The following is a 19,069-nucleotide window of genomic DNA, read 5'->3' as shown; positions in this document are numbered from 1 at the left end:
GCTTTGAATCTTCATTTCTTCCAGTGTCTCCTCAGCGGATTTCCGTCATTTCTGGTTGTTCCATAGTTTTCTGTTTCAACTGAATTCCACAGCTGTAGCGATGCTGCACATTTTCCTCCATCCTTCTCTCTACGTGGTTCACATACCACTAAGATCAACTACGTCGGGCCATGTGCAGCTTCTGGCACCCTTGCAAACGCAAGTTTCCTTTTTGGAAGAAACCATAAATAACTGAAAATATGCAAATATGCGTAACATTGAATTAAGAAAGTATAGACTTGCGCCTTATTTGCATAGATGCTGTAGCCATTTGAAGTTGCTGGGTGAAAAGCGAAATCAACAGAGCGCCTAAACTATAGCACAATAGATGTAGTGATCGCTCACCTTATCTATGGAGACTACACTATGAAAGGTGTTGCGCATTGAGCAGAAAAATTGTTTGATTGCTGTCAGAGTCCTTATTAACTGAGAGTTGATATATCAACAACATTAAAAAATGGTTCAAATGGCTCAGAGCACTACGGGACTTAACATCTGAGATCATTAGTCCCTTACACTGAGAACTACTTAAACCTAACCAACCAAAGGACATCACAAAAAATTCAGAGCAAGTTTTTATTTTATTTCACGTAGATGATATTACGTAGTCAACCGTCTGGCATACAGTGCTGAGTAAAGGTTTCTTCTAGAATTCTCAATCGTTACTTTCTTTAGCCACAAACATCCAAGTCGCTACTACAACACGAGTTTTCTTATGTCATCTAACAGCTTTCTGTTAGGTCTTTCGTCATCTCTTGGAATCCAGCAGAGAACATCTTTGCTCGGCCGATAGGTTGTGTGTCCTTTCCACTTATGTTTTATTTTCGTTAGTTATAGTTACGTCTACAACTATGGACGATGTCTGACGATTGACGTTAGTAGTGACAGTGCATATGAGAGAACGAAAGCTCCTTTACATTTGTAAATGAGTATCGTAGCCGGTCCCTGGTTGCAGCAAGGCGTAGGACAGGTATTAATGAGTAACTAGAAGATGTTTTGCTCACTGATGGATCGAAAATACCACTCATCTCTGTAGAAGCTACATTCTGTGTTGAGGCAGATGGGCAAAGTCGACCCTTCTTGCTACCTATAGAAACGTCTGTGCTAACAGCTAAGTTATTTGCTTTGTTACAGGCTATACTGCATGCTACAGAATTAAACGTCTATAAATTCCATGGATGTATAGATTACATCAGTGCTCTGTCGTCCCTTGCAAGTGCACCTTCTGGGAAAACCACGAATTATGTAGCGCAGGGTTTTCGACTTGTTTATTTAATCGTATGGCAAGGGCCCCCGTCGGGCAGACCGTTCGCCGACTGCCGGACTTTTAATTTGACACACTTCGGCGACCTGCAGTCTGATGGGGATGATGAGGACAGCACAACGCCCAGTCCCAGGGAGGAGAAAATTCCCCGACCCAGCCGGGAATTGAACCCGGGCCCAGAGGATTGACAATCCGTCGCGCTGACCATTCAGCTACCGTGGGCAGACAGGATTTCCTACGACATCTTACGAGATCGAGACACCTCCATACATCGTTCTATTTCCAATGGATAGCGGGCCACATCGTCACAAGGGGACTATGAATGCATTGACCAGCTTACCGAAAGGAGAAACAATTCGAACCCACTATGACATCTACTCTGTACAGAAATTACTATCGGCAGGTTGCAGTTAAGGCAAAAGAGGAGTGATAAACATTATGTAACGAGCACATTAAACGGAAAAGAAAGATATGTGCTATTCAACATACCTCAAGGTTCCATAATAATGATGTTAAACTGAAGAGATTAAGAGCAGACGATATAACTACCAAAAAAAGTGAAACACCTCAAAGTTAATATCCCCTCCAAATTGCGATTATGGTACAACTGAAGATGACATCCGGGACTTTGTATTGTAATGTGTGTAATATATAAAAAAAGTAAACTGTATCTGAAGCACTGAGTATTGTTGATTAATTCTCTCGAACTAATTCCATCAGACCTGTAGATGTATTTATAAATTCTTAAAAGAAGATCTATAACGATTAGCGTGACTACTCAAAACAATTTGAAACAAAATAAATACATATACAGGGTGGTCCCGAATTCATGGTACAAACTTTAATGGTAGGTGCAGGACATTGTAACAAGGATATATTGTATAGGAATGTATAGTCCCAGGTGACGCGGTGAGGCGTAAACAGGGGAAATAACGGCCGAAAGGAAAACGAAAGATTTTATTGAAATCGTTGTTGACAAGTGTCATGTTTACAGTAAGTGTTCAAAATTGCGTCCACCATGAGCGATACATGCTTGACAGCGTCGGTGCAGCGATTGGCGTACACGTTCAAAGATGCCTGGTATTTCACGCACACCTGCAGCAGCTACAGATATGCGAGCAACGAGATCCTCATCTGAGTCAACTGGAGTCTCATAAACAAGACTCTTAAGATGTCCCCATAAAAAGTAATCGAGGCAAGAGAAATCAGGAGATCGGGGTGGCCAAGGGACTGGTCCACCACGCCCAATCCATCTAGCACCAAACGTGGCATTCAGGTAATTCCGTACAGCAGTGCTGAAGTGTGCTGGCGCTCCATCGTGCTGAAACCACATGCGGTTACGAATGGCGAGCGGAACATCTTGCAGCAGTTCTGGTAACACTTCTTGCAGAAAAATAAGATAGCTTTCGCCACAGAGTCGCGTGGGTAGTAAGTATGGCCCAATCAAAAAGTCGTTCACAATACCAGCCCACACATTAATACCGAAACGTTGTTGATACGCATGTGGACGCGTTGCATGTGGATTATCTGTTGCCCACACATGGGAATTGTGCGCATTAAAGACACCCTCGCGTGAAAATGTCGCTTCATCTGTAAATAGCACATGACCTACGAAATCCGGCTGCAACGCACATTGCTGCAACAACCACTGGCAGAAGTTCACGCGAAGAGGATAATCTGCCGGATTCAATGCTTGTACTTTTTGAAAATGGAAGGGGTGTAAGCGATTTTCATTTAACACTCTGCATACAGTCTGATGACTCACATGTACGTCACGCGCAACAGTTCTTGTGCTTGACTCGGGTCTATCAGCCACTATGTTCAAGATGCGTTCTTCCAGTCTTGGAGTGCGTACAGCTCTTAATCGACCAGCGTCATGTCTGTTGACGTCGAACGTACCTGTTTCACAAAGTTGACGATGTAACCGTTGAAAAATTCTATGATCCGGCATTCGTCGATTAGGATACTCCGCGCGATACATTCGTAACGCAGCTCTGGCGTTACCATTTGCACGGCCGTACATGTAATGCATGTCTGCTTTTTCTGCATACGTAAAGTCACACATCGTCTACGGCAGCACAATTGTGAATGGCGCTTGTCCCTACTGCGATACATCATGTTCATCTACTGCCCTCTACCGGCAGTGACACCAACCGATCACTCCATTTCTCTTTCCCCTGTTTACGCCTCACCGCGTCACCTGCGACTATACATTCCTATACAATAAATCCTTGTTACAATGTCCTGTACCTACCATTAAAGTTTGTACCATGAATTCGGGACCACCCTGTATAATAAAATGTTCGAAGTAGAGAGGATATAAAATATAGACTGGCAATGGCAAAGAAAGCGTTTCTGAAGAAGAGATATTTGTTAACATCAGGTATAGATTTAAATGTCAGGAAGTCGTTTCTGAAAGTATTTGTGTGGAGTGTAGCCATGTATGGAAGTGAAACATGGACGATAAATAGTTCGGACAAGAAGAGAATAGAAGCTTTCGAAATGTGGTGCTACAGAAGAATGCTGAAGATTAGATGGGTAGATCACATAACTAATGAGGAAGTATTGAACAGAATTGGGGAGAAGAGGAGTTTGTGGCACAACTTGACTAGAAGAAGGGATCGGTTGGTATGACATGTTCTGAGGCATCAAGGGATCACCAATTTAGTATTGGAGGGCAGCGTGGAAGGTAAAAATCGTAGAAGGAGACCAAGAGATGAATACACTCAGCAGATTCAGAAGGACGTAGCCTGCAGTAGGTACTGGGAGATGAAGCAGCTTGCCCAACATAGAGTAGCATGGAGAGCTGCATCTCAGGACTGAAGACCACAACAACAACAAATAAAATAAATAAAAACTTTGACTGGTCTTAGAATTTTAACTGAAAAAAAAACAGAATTGATGACAAATATAAATGCGTGTTGTCTAATTCAGATCAAGGCATTTTTAACTGAAAGCCTACTTGGCTTAATAGTCTTTTTGTTGTGCCTATCTGTGACTTAATATCTCCGCTGTACGGTGAGTAGCAATCTTTCCTTTTCATGACACTGACAAATATAAAAGTTGGACCAAAATACACAGAAACACAAGTAGGAAAAATAGAAGAAGTTAAGCAATTTAAATACATCAGGAAAATCATACAGCAGAATGGACTAGAAAAATTTGCAATAGACGAAAAAGTTAGTACAATGGGAAGAGTATATGGTTAAAAAATAATATCTACAACGAGAAATTCAACTCTAGAATTACAATGCTAAGACACTATACCACAGTGGTAAGACTAGAACGTTTATATGCATGTACGTGCTTAACAATGAACTATATATTGGACAGAACAGAGATAATTGCAAGTCAGATTATTTGAAAAATTAATGGGTGCAATACAAACTGAAGACTACATTTCACTGGAAAATGGGAAGTTATGAAGAAATATAGCAAAGTATACAGAAAATACTGGAGGTGAAGATTAACCTTATTTCAACTTCTCTACCGAATGAACAAGAACAATGTAGATAGAGAGGTACAAATTGACACACATGCTTGGACTGACATGGGGTTTTATTAGAACCAAACAAATACAAAAGTTCAAAAATGTCCGACAGATGGAGCTTCATCTGATCAGAATAGCAATAATTAGCATAACAAAGTAAGACAAAGCAAAGATGATGTTCTTTCCTCAACAATAACTGTAGTCGAGGAATAATGTTGTGAACAGCACTGTAAAGCATGTCCGGAGTTATGGTGAGGCATTGGCGTCGGATGTTGTCTTTCAGCATCCCTAGAGATGTCGGTTGATCACGATACACTTGCGACTTCAGGTAACCCCAAAGCCAATAATCACACGGACTGAGGTCTGGGGACCTGGGAGGCCAAGCATGACGAAAGTGGCGGCTGAGCTCACGATCATCACCAAACGACGCGCGCAAGAGGTCTTTCACGCGTCTAGCAATAGGGGGTGGAGCGCCATCCTGCATAAACATCGTACGTTCCAGCAGGTGTTTATCAGCCAGGCTGGGGATGATGCGATTCTGTAACATATCAGCGTACCTCTCACCCGTCACGGCAGCAGTTACAAAACCAGAATCACGCATTTCTTCGAAGAAAAAAGGCCCGATAACGGTAGATGTGGTAAATCCAACCCATACCGTGACTTTCTCGTCGTGAAATGGAATTTCCACGACAGTTCTAGGATGTTCGGTAGCCCAAATTCTGCAGTTGTGGGCGTTGGCAGACCCTCGGAGCGTCGGTCCACAACACGTTACTCAACCAATCGTCATCTTCCGCCATCTTTTGAAACGCCCACACTGCAAATGCCCTCCGCTTCGTTAAATCGCCAGGTAGCAGTTCATGATGCCGATGTATTTTATACGGATAGCATCGGAGTGTACGCCTCAGTGCCAACGAAACAGTAGTGTATGGAATGCCGGTGCGACGTGCGACTGCACGAGCGCTGACTTCCCCGTGCATAGACGAACCCGCTACAGTCTCCATTTCTTCCTGAACTGTCTCAGTAGCATTACGCCTTGTGCTCGGTCGGCCACTACGGGGTCTATCGTCTAAAGAACCCGTGGCTTCGAACTTCGAAATCATTCTCGCCACAGCTGCATTTGTCAACGGACCTTTACCCGTTCGAATTCCCTTCCTATGGCGATAGGAACGTAGCTCTGAACTAGCACATTCCCCATTCTGATAATACAGCGTCACTAAAAGCGCCTTTTCAGGTAACGTCAACATGCTGCGACTGCTGGCGCATCTGATTCTCTCTCTATCTTTTTTTTCTTTATTGTTATTTTTAAACCTGTTTACAGACAGGCCAGCAGGAGCATACTACGGCGCTCTTTGGCCTCAGAGAAACACAGAAGATACAAATGAAGGCAATTAGAGAAAAAAATATGGTGGACATATAAACGGAGACAAACACTTTTTAAAATACATAGAGCCGTTCACGGGCGTAGAGTCCAAGATAAAATTTGTTCAGACACTGGGACACATACATAGACGAAAATTGTCACACGTGAACGTAGGTGCACAAAACGAATAACACTGAACCACTTAAGCACAAAACGACGGCACACACAGAAACACGAGGCGTTGATCTCCGGCGCGCGAATGTTCACTAACTGTGTAAGAGTCCGAGGACCTGCCAAGAGAGGAGGAGGAGGGGGGGGTGGGAGAGGGGAGAGCAGATGCCATGGGCAGGGGGAAGCGAGGAAGGGGGAAGGGAAGCCCAGGGGAAGAGGGGTGGAGGAAGGGGATGATGGAAAAGGAAAGAGAAGGGAGGGAGGGTGCCTAAAGGAAAGGACACAGGAAGTGGGGGGGGGGATCAAAGTTGATAGGAGGGGTAGATGGAGGGGAGGAGGACATCATCAGGGAGGGGGAGCTGGCGGAAGCCACCTTGAGAGAGGGTAAGGAGGGTGGAGAGATGGAGACCGGGTGGGACGTGGGAATACAGGCGCAGCAGTGGGTGGGGGTGGGAGAGGATGGGCGAGACATGCGGGTGAGGAGGATCGAGTTTGTGGGAGGTGTACAGGGTCCGTATCCTTTCAAGGAAAAGGAGGAGGTGGGGGAACGGAAAGAGATCGTACAGGATCCGCGTGGGGGAGGGGAGACGGATGCGATAGGCGAGGCGGAGAGCATGGCGTTCAAGGATTTGAAGGGATTTATAAAAGGTAGGGGGGGGGGGCGGAGATCCAGGCCGGATGGGCGTAACAAAGGATAGGGCGGATGAGGGATTTATAGGTGTGGAGGATGGTGGAGGGGTCCAGACCCCATGTATGGCTGGAAAGGAGCTTGAGGAGACGAAGTCGGGAGCGTGCCTTGGCTTGGATTGTCCGGAGATGGGGGGTCCAAGAGAGGCGACGGTCGAGGGTGACGCCAAGGTACTTGAGGGTGGGGGTGAGGGCGATAGGATGGCCATAGACGGTGAGATAGAAATCAAGGAGGCGGAAGGAAGGGGTGGTTTTGCCTACAATGATCGCGTGGGTTTTGGAGGGATTGACCTTGAGCAACCACTGGTTGCACCAAGCGGTGAACCGGTCAAGATGGGATTGGAAAAGGTGTTGGGAGCGCTGCAGGGTGGGGACAAGGGCAAGGAAGGCGGACGGGGGGTGACGGCGGCGGCATGTCCGCCGTATACAACAGGGACATTCTCTCTCTCATTACAGCTCGTTTTATACACGATTGTCATGTGCAGTCACTGACGTTTTGCTGTCCAGCGCCATCTGTCGGACATTTTGTAAACTTTTTTTTGTTCAAATAAAACCCCATGTCATTCCATGCACGTGTGTCAATTTTTACCTCTCTATCTACATTATTCCGTGGTTTATTAGGTTTTCAAATTTATACTGACTTTTTGATCACCCGGTATAAACAACATCAAAGAATCGGAAATAACGGAAAGAAACTTCGTTAAGAATCAATTACTAAATTTTTAGGACTTTTGAGGCAGATAAAATACAAATTAGGAACAATGTGGACAGAAAAAAGACAACATGGGGAGAAGGTAAAATAGGACTGGAAAACAGGAAACAAGAAAGACGAAGAGGATTTCAGTTGGTAGAAATGTTTCGACGGCGGTGGTGTTGGCGCTTACCGTGTGTATGTGCAGGGAGCTGCCGTGGAAGTCCATGCTGGAGATGTTGGAGATGATGGAGGCCTTGCGCTTGCGCGCCGCCTCCATGTTGGTGAGCGAGGTGATGCGCGGCATCTGCGAGCGCGGCCTCACCGTGCCCCCGGCAGCCACGACCGCCGCCACGGCACGCGCCAGCTTCTCGTCCGCCTCCGACGTCACCTCGATCTTGGGCGCCGAAAGCAGCGCCGTCTGCACCTCCTCCTTCTTCTTGTCCTGCGGGACCTGCGCAACAGTTACATCGCTTTATTCAGGTCGATCCACTCCGGGTGTCAACGAAATGAAACAGTGCGGGAGGCAACGTCACTCTGCAGAGATGTTCACACAAGTGATCAGAAATGAATTCCGTGCACTCGCTCTGAATTCGCCAGCGGGTCCTATGACGTCATCACCGAACTCTCCGTCTTCGTACGTTAGGAGACACCACTTGCAAGTCTCAGCCACTGCTCATTTACAACAGTGAACTCGTCTATTGAGTTTTGTCTCGTGCAAGTGGACGCTACCAGCGTACAAGGGAGTGGGTGTACGCGAGTACAATCGAGAAATTGCGGCTTTGCCGCTATTTACGCAACTGTTATCCAAAAAGATTACCGTATGAAACTGACGAACCAAAGAAACTGGTACACCTGCCTAATATCGTGTAGGGCCTCCGCGAGAATGCAGAAGTGCCACAACACGATGTGGCATGGACTCGACTAATGTCTGAAGTAGTGGGTTGGGTTGGGTTGTTTGGGGGAAGAGACCAAACTGCGAGGTCATCGGTCTCATCGGATTAGGGAAGGACAGGGAAGGAAGTCGGCCGCACCCTTTGAAAGGTACCATCCCGGCATTTGCCTGGAGCGATTTAGGGAAATCACGGAAAACCTAAATCAGGATGGCCGGACGCGGGATTGAACCGTCGTCCTCCCGAATGCGAGTCCAGTGTGCTAACCACTGCGTCACCTCGCTCGGTCTGAAGTAGTGCTGGAGACAACTAACACCATGAATCCTGCCAGGCTGTCCATAAATCCGTAAGAATACGATGGAGTAGAGATCTCTTCTGAACAGCACGTTAAACGCATCCCAGATATTCTCTATAATGTTCATGTCTGGGGATTTTGGTGACCAGTGGAAGCGTGTTTCTGGAGCCACTTTGCAGCACTTCTCGACGTGTGGGGTGTCGCATTGTCCTGCTGGAATTGCCCAAGTCCATCGGAATGCGCAATGGACATGAATGAATGCAGGTGATCAGATACGATGCTTAAGTACGTGTCACATGTCAGAGTCGTATCTAGACGTATCAGGGGTCCAATATCACTCCAACTACATACGCCCCACACCATTACAGAGCCTCCACCAGCTTGAACAGTCCCCTGCTGACATGCAGGGTTCATGGATTCATGAGGTCGCCTCCATACCCGTACACGTCCATCCGATCGATACGATTTGAAACGAGAATTGTCGACCAGGCAACATATTTCCAGTCATCAGCAGTCCAATGTCGGTGTTTACGGGCCCAGGTGAGGCGTAAAGCTTTGTGTCGTGGAATCATCAAAGGTACACGGGTGGGCCTTCGGCTCCGAAAGCCCATATCGATAAATTTTCGTTAAATGGTCTGCACGATGACACTTGTTGATGGCCCAGCATTCAAATCTGAAGAAATTTGCGGAAGGGTTGCACTTCTGTCACGCTGAACGATTTTCTTCAGTCGTCGTTGGTCCCGTTCTTGCAAGATCTTTTTCCGACCGCACGATGTCGGAGATTTAATGTTTTACCAGATTCCTGATATTCGCGCACTCGTGAAATGGTCGTAGGCACCGACTATAACAGCACTTTCAAACTTACTTAAACTGTTGATAACCTGCCATTGTAGGAGCAGTAACCAATCTGACAGCTTATATAGGCGTTGCCGACCGCAGCGCCCTATTCTGCCTTTTTACATCTCTCTGTATTTGATTACACATGCCTATACCAGTTTATTTGACGCTACAGTGTATATACCAATATAATAAATGATCGGTTAACAGCGAATTACGCAAATATATATGTTTTAATCTTCAGAGTTTCGAAGCTGCTCACATGTTCTTTTTCTCCGTCTTTTCTTTCTCTTTCTTCAGTCCGCTTTACCCCTGGTCGATGGTATCCTCATTTTCAGGCAGTATTTCCTATCTGCTAAATTTTTGTCTGTATGAATTTCTGCTTTGAAATTCTGAAGGTAGCATAAGTAAAATACAGGGAGCGAATGGCTGGTTACAACGTGTACAAAAACCAGACAGCAGTTATAAGAGTTGAGGGGCATCAACAGTGGTTGAGAAGGCGATGAGACAGGGTTGCAGGATGTCCCGAATGTTATTCAATCTGTATATTGAGCTAACAGTAAAGAAAACCAAAGAAAAATTTGGAGTATGAATTAAAATTCAGGGGGAAGAAATAAAAGCTTTGAGTTTTGCCTATGACATTGTAATTATATAAGGGACAGCAAAGGATTTGGAAGAGCAGCTGAACGGAATGGGCAGGGTCTTGAAAGGAGAATACAAGATGAATATTAAAATATGTTCAAATGTGTGTAAAATCTTATGGGACTTAATTGCAAAGGTCATCAGTCCCTAAACTTACACACTACTTAACCTAAATTATCCTAAGAACAAACACACACACCCATGCCCGAGGGAGGACTCGAACCTCCGCCGAGACCAGCCGCACAGTCCATGACTGCAGCGCCCTCGACCGCTCGGCTAATCCGGCGCGGCGATGAATATAAAAAAAAGGATAATGGAATGCAATCGAATTAAAACAGGCGATGCTGAGGTACTTAAATTAGGAAACGAGACACTAACACTAGTAGATAAGTTTTGGTATTTGGGCAGCAAAATAACTGGTGATGGCCGAAGTAGAGTGCCTATGAAATGTAGGCCGGTAATGGCAAGAAAAGTGTTTCTGAAGAAGAGAAATTTGTTAACATCGAATATAGATTTAACTGTTGGGAAGTCTTTTCTGAAAGTATTTGTCTGGGGTGTAGTTAGGTTCGTAAGTGAAACATGGACGATAAACAGTTTAGACAGGAAGAAAATAGAACCTTTTGAAACGTGGTGCTACAGATGATGGGAGTTGCTGAAAAGAACTGACGAGAAAAGAAATTTGTGGCACAACCTGGTTAGAAGAAGGGATCGGTTGATAGAACACATTCTGAGACATCAGGCGATCACTAATTTAGTATTTAGTATTGGAGGGAAGTGTGCATGTGTGGGGGGCGGGGGGGGGGGGGGGATGAAGTCGTAGAGGGAGACCAAGCGATGATTACAGTAAGCAGATTCAGAAGAATCTAGGTTGCAGTAGTTACTACGAGATGAAGAGGCTTGCACAGAATAGAGTAGCATAGAAGTTGCAACAAACCAGTCTTTGGACTGAAGACCACAACAACAACATGAGTTTCTGCTGAAAATGTCTGATAGACTGGCAGATGCAGAGTGTGGTTGTATATATGTTTGTTTGTATGTATAAAACTTTTTCGATCATCATCATCATCATCATTTAAGACTGATTATGGCTTTCAGCGTTCAGTCTGGAACATAGTCCCCCTTATAAAATTCCTCCATGATCCCCTATTCAGTGCTAACATTGGTGCCCCTTCTGATGTTAAGCCTATTACTTCAAAATCATTCTTAAGCGAATCCAGGTACCTTCTCCTTGGTCTACCCCGACTCCTCCTACCCTCTACTGCTGAAGCCATGAGTCTCTTGGGTGACCTTGCTTCTCCCATGCGTGTAACATGACCCCACCATCTAAGCCTAACTGCTACATCTATAGAGTTCATTCCCAGTTCTTCTTTGATTTCCTCATTGTGGACACCCTCCTGCCATTGTTCCCATCTACTAGTACTTGCAATCATGCTAGCTACTTTCATATCCGTAACTTCAACCTTATTGATAAGGTAACCTGAATCCACCCAGCTTTCGCTCCCATACAACAAAGTTGGTCGAAAGATTGAACGGTGCACAGATAGCTTAGTCTTGGTACTGACTTCCTTCTTGCAGAAGAGAGTAGATCCTAGCTGAGCGCTCACTGCATTAGCTTTGCTACATCTCGCTTCCAGTTCTTTCATTATGTTGCCATCCTGTGAGAATATGCATCCTAAGTACTTGAAACCGTCCACCTGTTCTAACTTTGTTCCTCCTATTTGGCACTCAGTCCATTTATATCTCTTTCCCACTGACATTACTTTCGTTTTGGAGATGCTAACGAAAGTAATTTCAGTGGGAAAGAGATATAAACGGATTGAGTGCCAAATAGGAGGAACAAAGTTAGAACAGGTGGACTTTTTCGATGGCTACTGTAAATTTATTTTAATATTTAGTCTCTATTCAGAGAACAGCTAACAATTTCATCAATATAGACACACTTTCGTCACGTTATCGAGTATGTGGAGACAGTACAAGAAAACAGGACGTGAGGATGAAGTGTATTCTCCAGATGGTAATTAATCACTAAAATAAATTTGCAGCAGTCTTGGCCGGCCGGAGTGGCCGAACGGTTCTGGGCGCTACAGTCTGGAACCGCGCGACCGCTACGGTCGCAGGTTCGAATCCTGCCTCGGGCATGGATGTGTGTGATTTCCTTAGGTTAGTTAGTTCTAGGGGACTGATGACCTCAGAAGTTAAGTCCCATAGTGCTCAGAGCCATTTTTTTTTTTGCAGCAGTCTTCGAAAAATCTGTAAACCCGTTATTGGCCCATAAATAAAAGTTGCCTTGACCGAAAGAATAGGCGAATAGCGCACTCTAGATGGCACTTCGCATAGCACAGTTTGAATGGTGGATGCGTTGTTCTCAGATGCGGTTGTTGATACAAAAAATCAGAATATAGTAGAGGATTTAATGAACTAGGAGTGAATGAGCTTATTAATGGCTAAACTGAGTTTCTTGACAAATGTTGTACTACAAATTTTCTACACTGCTGTCAAATGAAAGAATAGGAAAAGCGACGCACAAATATTTCAAAACATCGACATTCCTTTCAGCGAGAAAATATATACTTACAAACACATCAAGATTTAGAATGCAATGCATAAAACCTTTTCACATTATGTTTTATGCATCGGTTTGTTTATTGAAGAGACTAGGCCAGTTGCTAATGAGTAATTTCACAAAACTGGACTTAGAGGATAAAATCTGCTCACTGGATAAATATTGCGTGAGGGAATTACAAGAAAAATTAATTGCATTTATTACTTGGGCGACACAGTGTTCTGTAACAGACCGGGATATTTTCCACTTGCCCAAGCTAGCACAAAAAGTAGACCGTAGCACGAAGTTGTTTTCCAACGAGTCATTTAACCAGCAGTTCGACTATGTATTGTTAAAGTTTGTGCAGCCTTTAGGATCTGTTTGCAAAGTTTTAACAGGCTGGCCATATTTCTCTATGGTTACAGTCTGTCGAGAGTTGGTACAAAACAAAGCACGCCTGTAGAAGAGTATTTGGGAGAAAATCTGTAAATCCTCCACGAAATGCGCTACAAACATTACAAGCGTTGCGCAACATGCGTCTACGTAAACGCGAAATAAGTTTTTTGGCAGTCTGCTTCGGCTTGATTACGGTCTTTTAAGCCTAACACTAATTAGTAGCTAAAGTAATGCGGGTTTTTCATTTTCAAATATATTATTTAAATTCACTGAACCGGAAAGAGTGGATCGATGAGGGTGAAATCAGTGATGATGCTATGGTATGAAGTGATACCTGTGTAAACCGTTCAGATATGCTGAATCTGCGGTATAATGTATAAACATTGACAACTGAAAATTTGCGTCAGATCAGGACTCGAAATCAGATTTCCCACTTATTGCAAGAAGTCGCCTTAACAATTATGCGATCTGGGTTTCCGTAACCACCCTGATTCCAAGACATTACCACCATGCGTTTCCCCCTGGGGTACATGAGGATAACGCTATCAGTGGAGGACTGACTCACCTCCAGCAAACATGGTACTAATACCGTGTTATGACGCTTCTAGCCTCGGCGAGCAAGGGAGTCCACAGGTTTCTTCAGGCACGCCATATAGAGCTGAAACCACTCATTCATGAAAGGATCCCATCGAGCTATCATATTGCGGAATGTCGATTTCTACGTCTCACCTACTGTACCAAAAAGTCTCAGAAATTTTTTATGGGATTAAAATAGGCGGTTTAGCGCACCGTCGATGTCTTCGCCCAACAAGGAACGTCTGCTAGCAGCCTTGTGAGTACAGCTGTGCCTACAGCACACACATAACGAGGAAGTAAAAAAAGGGGCAACATTGGTCACCAGGCATGTTTAAACATTCATCCTGGTCCACGTTCACGATAACCAGAAAGAGTGGGCCCAAGCCATGGTTCGAAAAGCCCTCCTTAAGTACATTTCCACACTATAACTGCGCAGCAATTAGATTATTTTTTATTCTCCGCTAAAACACAGTATGTTCGGAAATTTGCTATCACCTGATGTAGATTACCTTGGAACAAAGTTGGTAGAACACAAGTTGGCAGAATTGTTTTTCTACATCTACGTGATTACTCTGCTATTCACAATAAAGTGCCTGGCAGAGGGTTCAAGGAACCACCTTCAAGCTGTCTCTCTACCGTTCCACTCTCGAACGGCACGCGGGAAAACGAGCACTTAAATTTTTCTGTGCGAGCCCTGATTTCTCTTATTTTATCGTGATGATCATTTCTCCCTATGTAGGTGGGTGCCAATAGAATATTTTCGCAATCAGAGGAGAAAACTGGTGATTGAAATTTCATGATAAGATCCCATCGCAACGAAAAACGCCTTTGTTTTAATGATTGCCACTCCAATTCACGTATCATGTCTGTGACACTATCTCCCCTATTTCGCGATAATACAAATCGAGCTGCCCTTCTTTGTATTTTTTCGATGTCATCCGTCAGTCCCACCTGATGCAGATCCCACACCGCACAGCAATACTCCAGAATAGGGCGGACAAGCGTGGTGTAAGCAGTCTCTTTAGTAGATCTGTCGCACCTTCTAAGTGTTCTGCCAATGAATCGCAGTATTTGGTTTGCTCTACCCACAATATTATCTACGTGATCGTTCCAATTCAGGTTATTTGTAATTGTAATCCCTAAGTACTTAGTTGAATTTACGGCGTTCAGATTTGTGTGACTTATCGTGTAATCGAAATTTAGCTGATTTCTTTTAGTACTCACGTGAATAACTTCACACTTTTCCTTATTCAAGGTCAATTGTCACTTTTCGCACCATCCAGATATAGATGTACATAGATATGCAATTGTTTTTAATTTGTTCTACTGTTGCGTAACATTTAACTGTTAGGTCTAGTTGATGAAAGCTGTTAAATGCAAAGTATAGTGCTTCGATGTGTGACTTGCTTTTAAATTACGATTATTTCAACTGTCGAACGTATTTTTCTTGTTAAACATGTGTTTCGACAAGGCACAGACTTATTGCGGGAGGCAGTTGCTGAAAAAATTCTGGGAACATGTGCACCACATTTTAATGTGGTTCTTGGATGTATTGAGAAATTTCGAGAGACAGGATCAGTGTTACATGCCGAACGAAATGGAAGACCAGCAAAAATAAACGAACGGTAGCTGTTGGATGTTTCTGACTCTATGCAGCAAAGCAAAGCAAAATCATTGCGGAAGTTGGCACAAGAAGATTTGTCTGGCTTGCAACCGCACGTAAGGCGGTTAGAAAAAAACGTTGATATTATTGGAAATTTATGAAAGTTCCTATGGGACCAAACTGCTGAGGTCGTCGATCCCTAGGCTGCCACACTACTTAATCTAACTTAAACTAACTTACGGTAAGGACAACACACACACCCATGCCCGAGACGGGGGGGGGGGGGGGGGAGCTGCGCGAACTGTGGCAAGACGCTCCAGACCGTGCGACTATCCCTCACAGCATTGATATTGTTCCCGTGTAAACTGACAGCAGTGCAACAACTGAAGACTACCGTAGACGATTAACAGTTTCTCAAACTTTACTATGTTTGCGTAATATTTGATTGTATATGTCGCAGTTTGACGTGGGGGAGTGGCATCATCTTCCGCCGGCAGAATGTCTGCGAGGTTCGCAACACGACTAGTCCACGGCGGCGGCAGCGGGTGGCGCCTAGCGGCGTTATTGATCACCGGCGCCTAACCTTGCCTCGCGTCGGCCTGCCTAGCGCTCGCTAGCCTCACCTGCAAATCAAAAGCCCCGCACCGACAGCTCAGTCTCCCAGAAACTTCTGGCAGTCATTGAGCACACTACAGTCACAGCCCAATGTGCCGTATCACTTCAACTTAAGAAAGCTGCGCAACTGCGGATTATTTGCACCATAAACATTGTCGTACTCATTAAATTAACTAAATAACTTGCCCACTATAATGCGAACCATACAGAAGCATAAATTTTGCTTCACAGCCTGGTACTGAAACGGAATAACACACACGCTTCAAGAAAGGTAGTGGGACAAAATTTTTGGAAAAAGTAATGTACTTAAGAATGGTTGAGCAGGAGGAACGGCCAATATTCATGGATATCATAGGAACGACCAATCGAGGCAAAAAAGTCTAGTAAACCTATCAGAGTTTTTAAGAGCTGTCTAAGGCATTTGAATGTGCAAATCACAATATTCTTTTGGAGAAAGTTAAAGTTTATTATTTTCGAGGTGCAATGAGTAAATGGCTCACGTCTTATGTAACTAAAAGGGAAGAAAAAGTTCGTGTTAGGTAGCTTATTAGCTCCCATGATGAGAGAGAAGGAAGTACCTGGTATTCACCTTTTGGATCTGCAGCTCTTGTCCTTTCTTTCCGCACTTGCAGTTAAATTATAGGATATGGGTTACGCCTTTTTGCAAACGCACTGCTTTTTGTTTTTACCCAAATATGTTTCAGTTCCTCTGAGCCATCACAGGGGGTTTTTGTTTATTGAAAACCGTAAAAAGATTTGATTTAACAAAGTAAGGACTAAGGAAAGCTTTTGTTCTTTTTGGTTCTTTACCGTGATTTTACATTACCTTGTTTTGCAGGACCAACTGTACGGTGTCTGCACTCATAGCTTGTCGTCAGCAAACGATGTAAATGTAAATTTCATCAACGAGTTAACACCTCCCTTAATTCACTAAAAAAAAGTGATTTTGGCGTGTCAACAGGTTTTGCGCATGTATTTGTTACTACTTACGTTTTGTTGTGACTGATACTTCAAAGTACATTAATAGGTGTGTGCAGTGTCCTCCGAATTCAAAAGAAGAAATTCATAAATAGGACACTAGGATAAAAAATAGTCTCCACTATTCAAAACTTAAGTTTAATCCTGCGCAGAATAAAGCAAAGTGTGCAGTCAAAAATACTTGACCACCATCCTCGCGAATTAAAAGAGCTGGCAAAAAATGAATGACAATTCTTTCTACCCCACATATGTATTTCCGAATAGACAGTATGTATGTGGTTGGGCTCCGTTTTTCAAATTTTGTTGTCGATTAAGATTTTTCAAATTTGGCAACTCAGCAGGATCAGATCATCAGCGAGGTGGCTCAGCTGGATGTGGCATACCTGAAGAAACTTGCAGACTGCGTTCATCTCTGAAATGGGGCCATTATCAGTTCTAGAGGCGGAGCTCCGATGAGTTTATTTACTTCCTTCCTTACGCCGATACAACATCGTTTCACTACCTGTATTTTTGAATGTGTATCTGGGCTTCGCAAGTACCTTAACTCTGGGGAAATAAATCTCAGTTTTGCACAGCACAAAGGATGCTACTAGCGGAATCTGCCCAGCAGATTGTAAGGTGTCAGGCAAATCCAACACCTTCCATGAAAACCCTGACATGATAAGCAAATCCAGTAGTATGTCACATAGCTCCGAATAAATCGTGACATTAAATTAACCAAAGTAATACGAGTAACGAGCGAGCAAATGGAATACCACAGACTAACACAAGAATGCCTAAATGAATGTAATATCTTCCCACCGTGAGACAGACGCAGTTCCGAGGGGAGAAACGAGAACAGAAGCCGAGAGCAGAACCGTGTTAAGCGAGAAGGCCCTACGATAAGGGACGGACAGACACCCACGCCGGCCGGTGTGGCCGTGCGGTTCTAAGCGCGTCAGTTTGGAACCGCGTGACCGCTACGGTCGCAGGTTCGAATCCTGCCTAGGGCATGGATGTGTGTGATGTCCTTAGGTTAGTTAGGTTTAAGTAGTTCTAAGTTCTAGGGGACTGATGACCTCAGTAGTTAAGTCCCATAGTGCTCAGAGCCATTTGAACCATTTGAACAGACACCCACGTCGCCAGCTAACTGCTAGGACCACACCACCCGCAATTTTTTTGACGTGAGACTTTTTCGCGTCTCTGTTAAGTTAGGACCACCCCCCCCCCCCCCCCCCACCCATGTTAAAAGCTAGAGCCCTCCAGAAGAACAGTATAGATCTTACGATAACACAAAAAGGGCCACACCACCCGCAAGTTTTAGCGTGAGACTTTTACGCGTCTCTGTTACGTTAGGACCATCCCCCAGCCCATGTTAAAAGATAGAGCCCTCCAGAAGAACAGTATAGATCTTACGATAACGCTAAAAGGACCACACCAGCTGCAAGTTTTAGCGTGAGACTTTTTCGCTTCTCTGTTACGTTGCAAACTTTAAAAACATTGCCCCACCACGAAAAGTATAACGTTTCTCATTGGATGGACAGAATTTTTGTAGGCAGAGCTTAAGGTTAACATTGAGACCCTGATTGGTCAGATGAAAACACAGCCAGATAGTTTTTTTTTAAAACCAACTTCGGTAAATTATAGTAAGGAGAAGTTAGGAGAGAGTTGCTAGAGAGTTGCTTCCGAGACAGCTAGGTGAGCGGAGCTGTGCTGTCCGCCGCCCCCTGACGAACACCGACAAGGTAATGAACGCACACGATGCCGCATTTTTGAGTGCATAAGGCTTCACTCAGAACTGCAGAAGTCTCATCTGTTACATCCCCTTTACGTAATACTAGTGTCGATCGTCAATTAAAGCTCATGGTGTTCACATTTGCCACTTCAAGTAAAAATCTGAAACGTGATGATTTCTGTTATATAGTTATTGAGAAGCCACATCAGCCACTGTAATTTACGACAAGTTAGATAAGTAATTAAAGATAATTGAGGGTCACTGTAGACCATTTTG

General features: G+C 44.2%; 1 protein-coding gene across 1 annotated transcript in view; it reads right to left on the bottom strand.

Moving 5' to 3' along the window:
• LOC124606447 (monocarboxylate transporter 5-like) overlaps window positions 1–19,069 on the bottom strand; it is a 420,878-nt gene that overhangs the window by 34,740 nt on the left and 367,069 nt on the right. The window contains exon 5 of the mRNA XM_047138429.1: window positions 7,896–8,175. Coding sequence (XP_046994385.1) covers window positions 7,896–8,175 — 280 coding nt within the window. The remainder of the gene's footprint in view (window positions 1–7,895; window positions 8,176–19,069) is intronic.

This window comes from Schistocerca americana, chromosome 3, assembly GCF_021461395.2.
Source record: "Schistocerca americana isolate TAMUIC-IGC-003095 chromosome 3, iqSchAmer2.1, whole genome shotgun sequence".
Lineage (NCBI taxonomy): Eukaryota > Metazoa > Arthropoda > Insecta > Orthoptera > Acrididae > Schistocerca > Schistocerca americana.
Note: the sequence above shows the minus strand (reverse complement) of the source record. Positions and strands in the feature narration are given on the sequence as shown.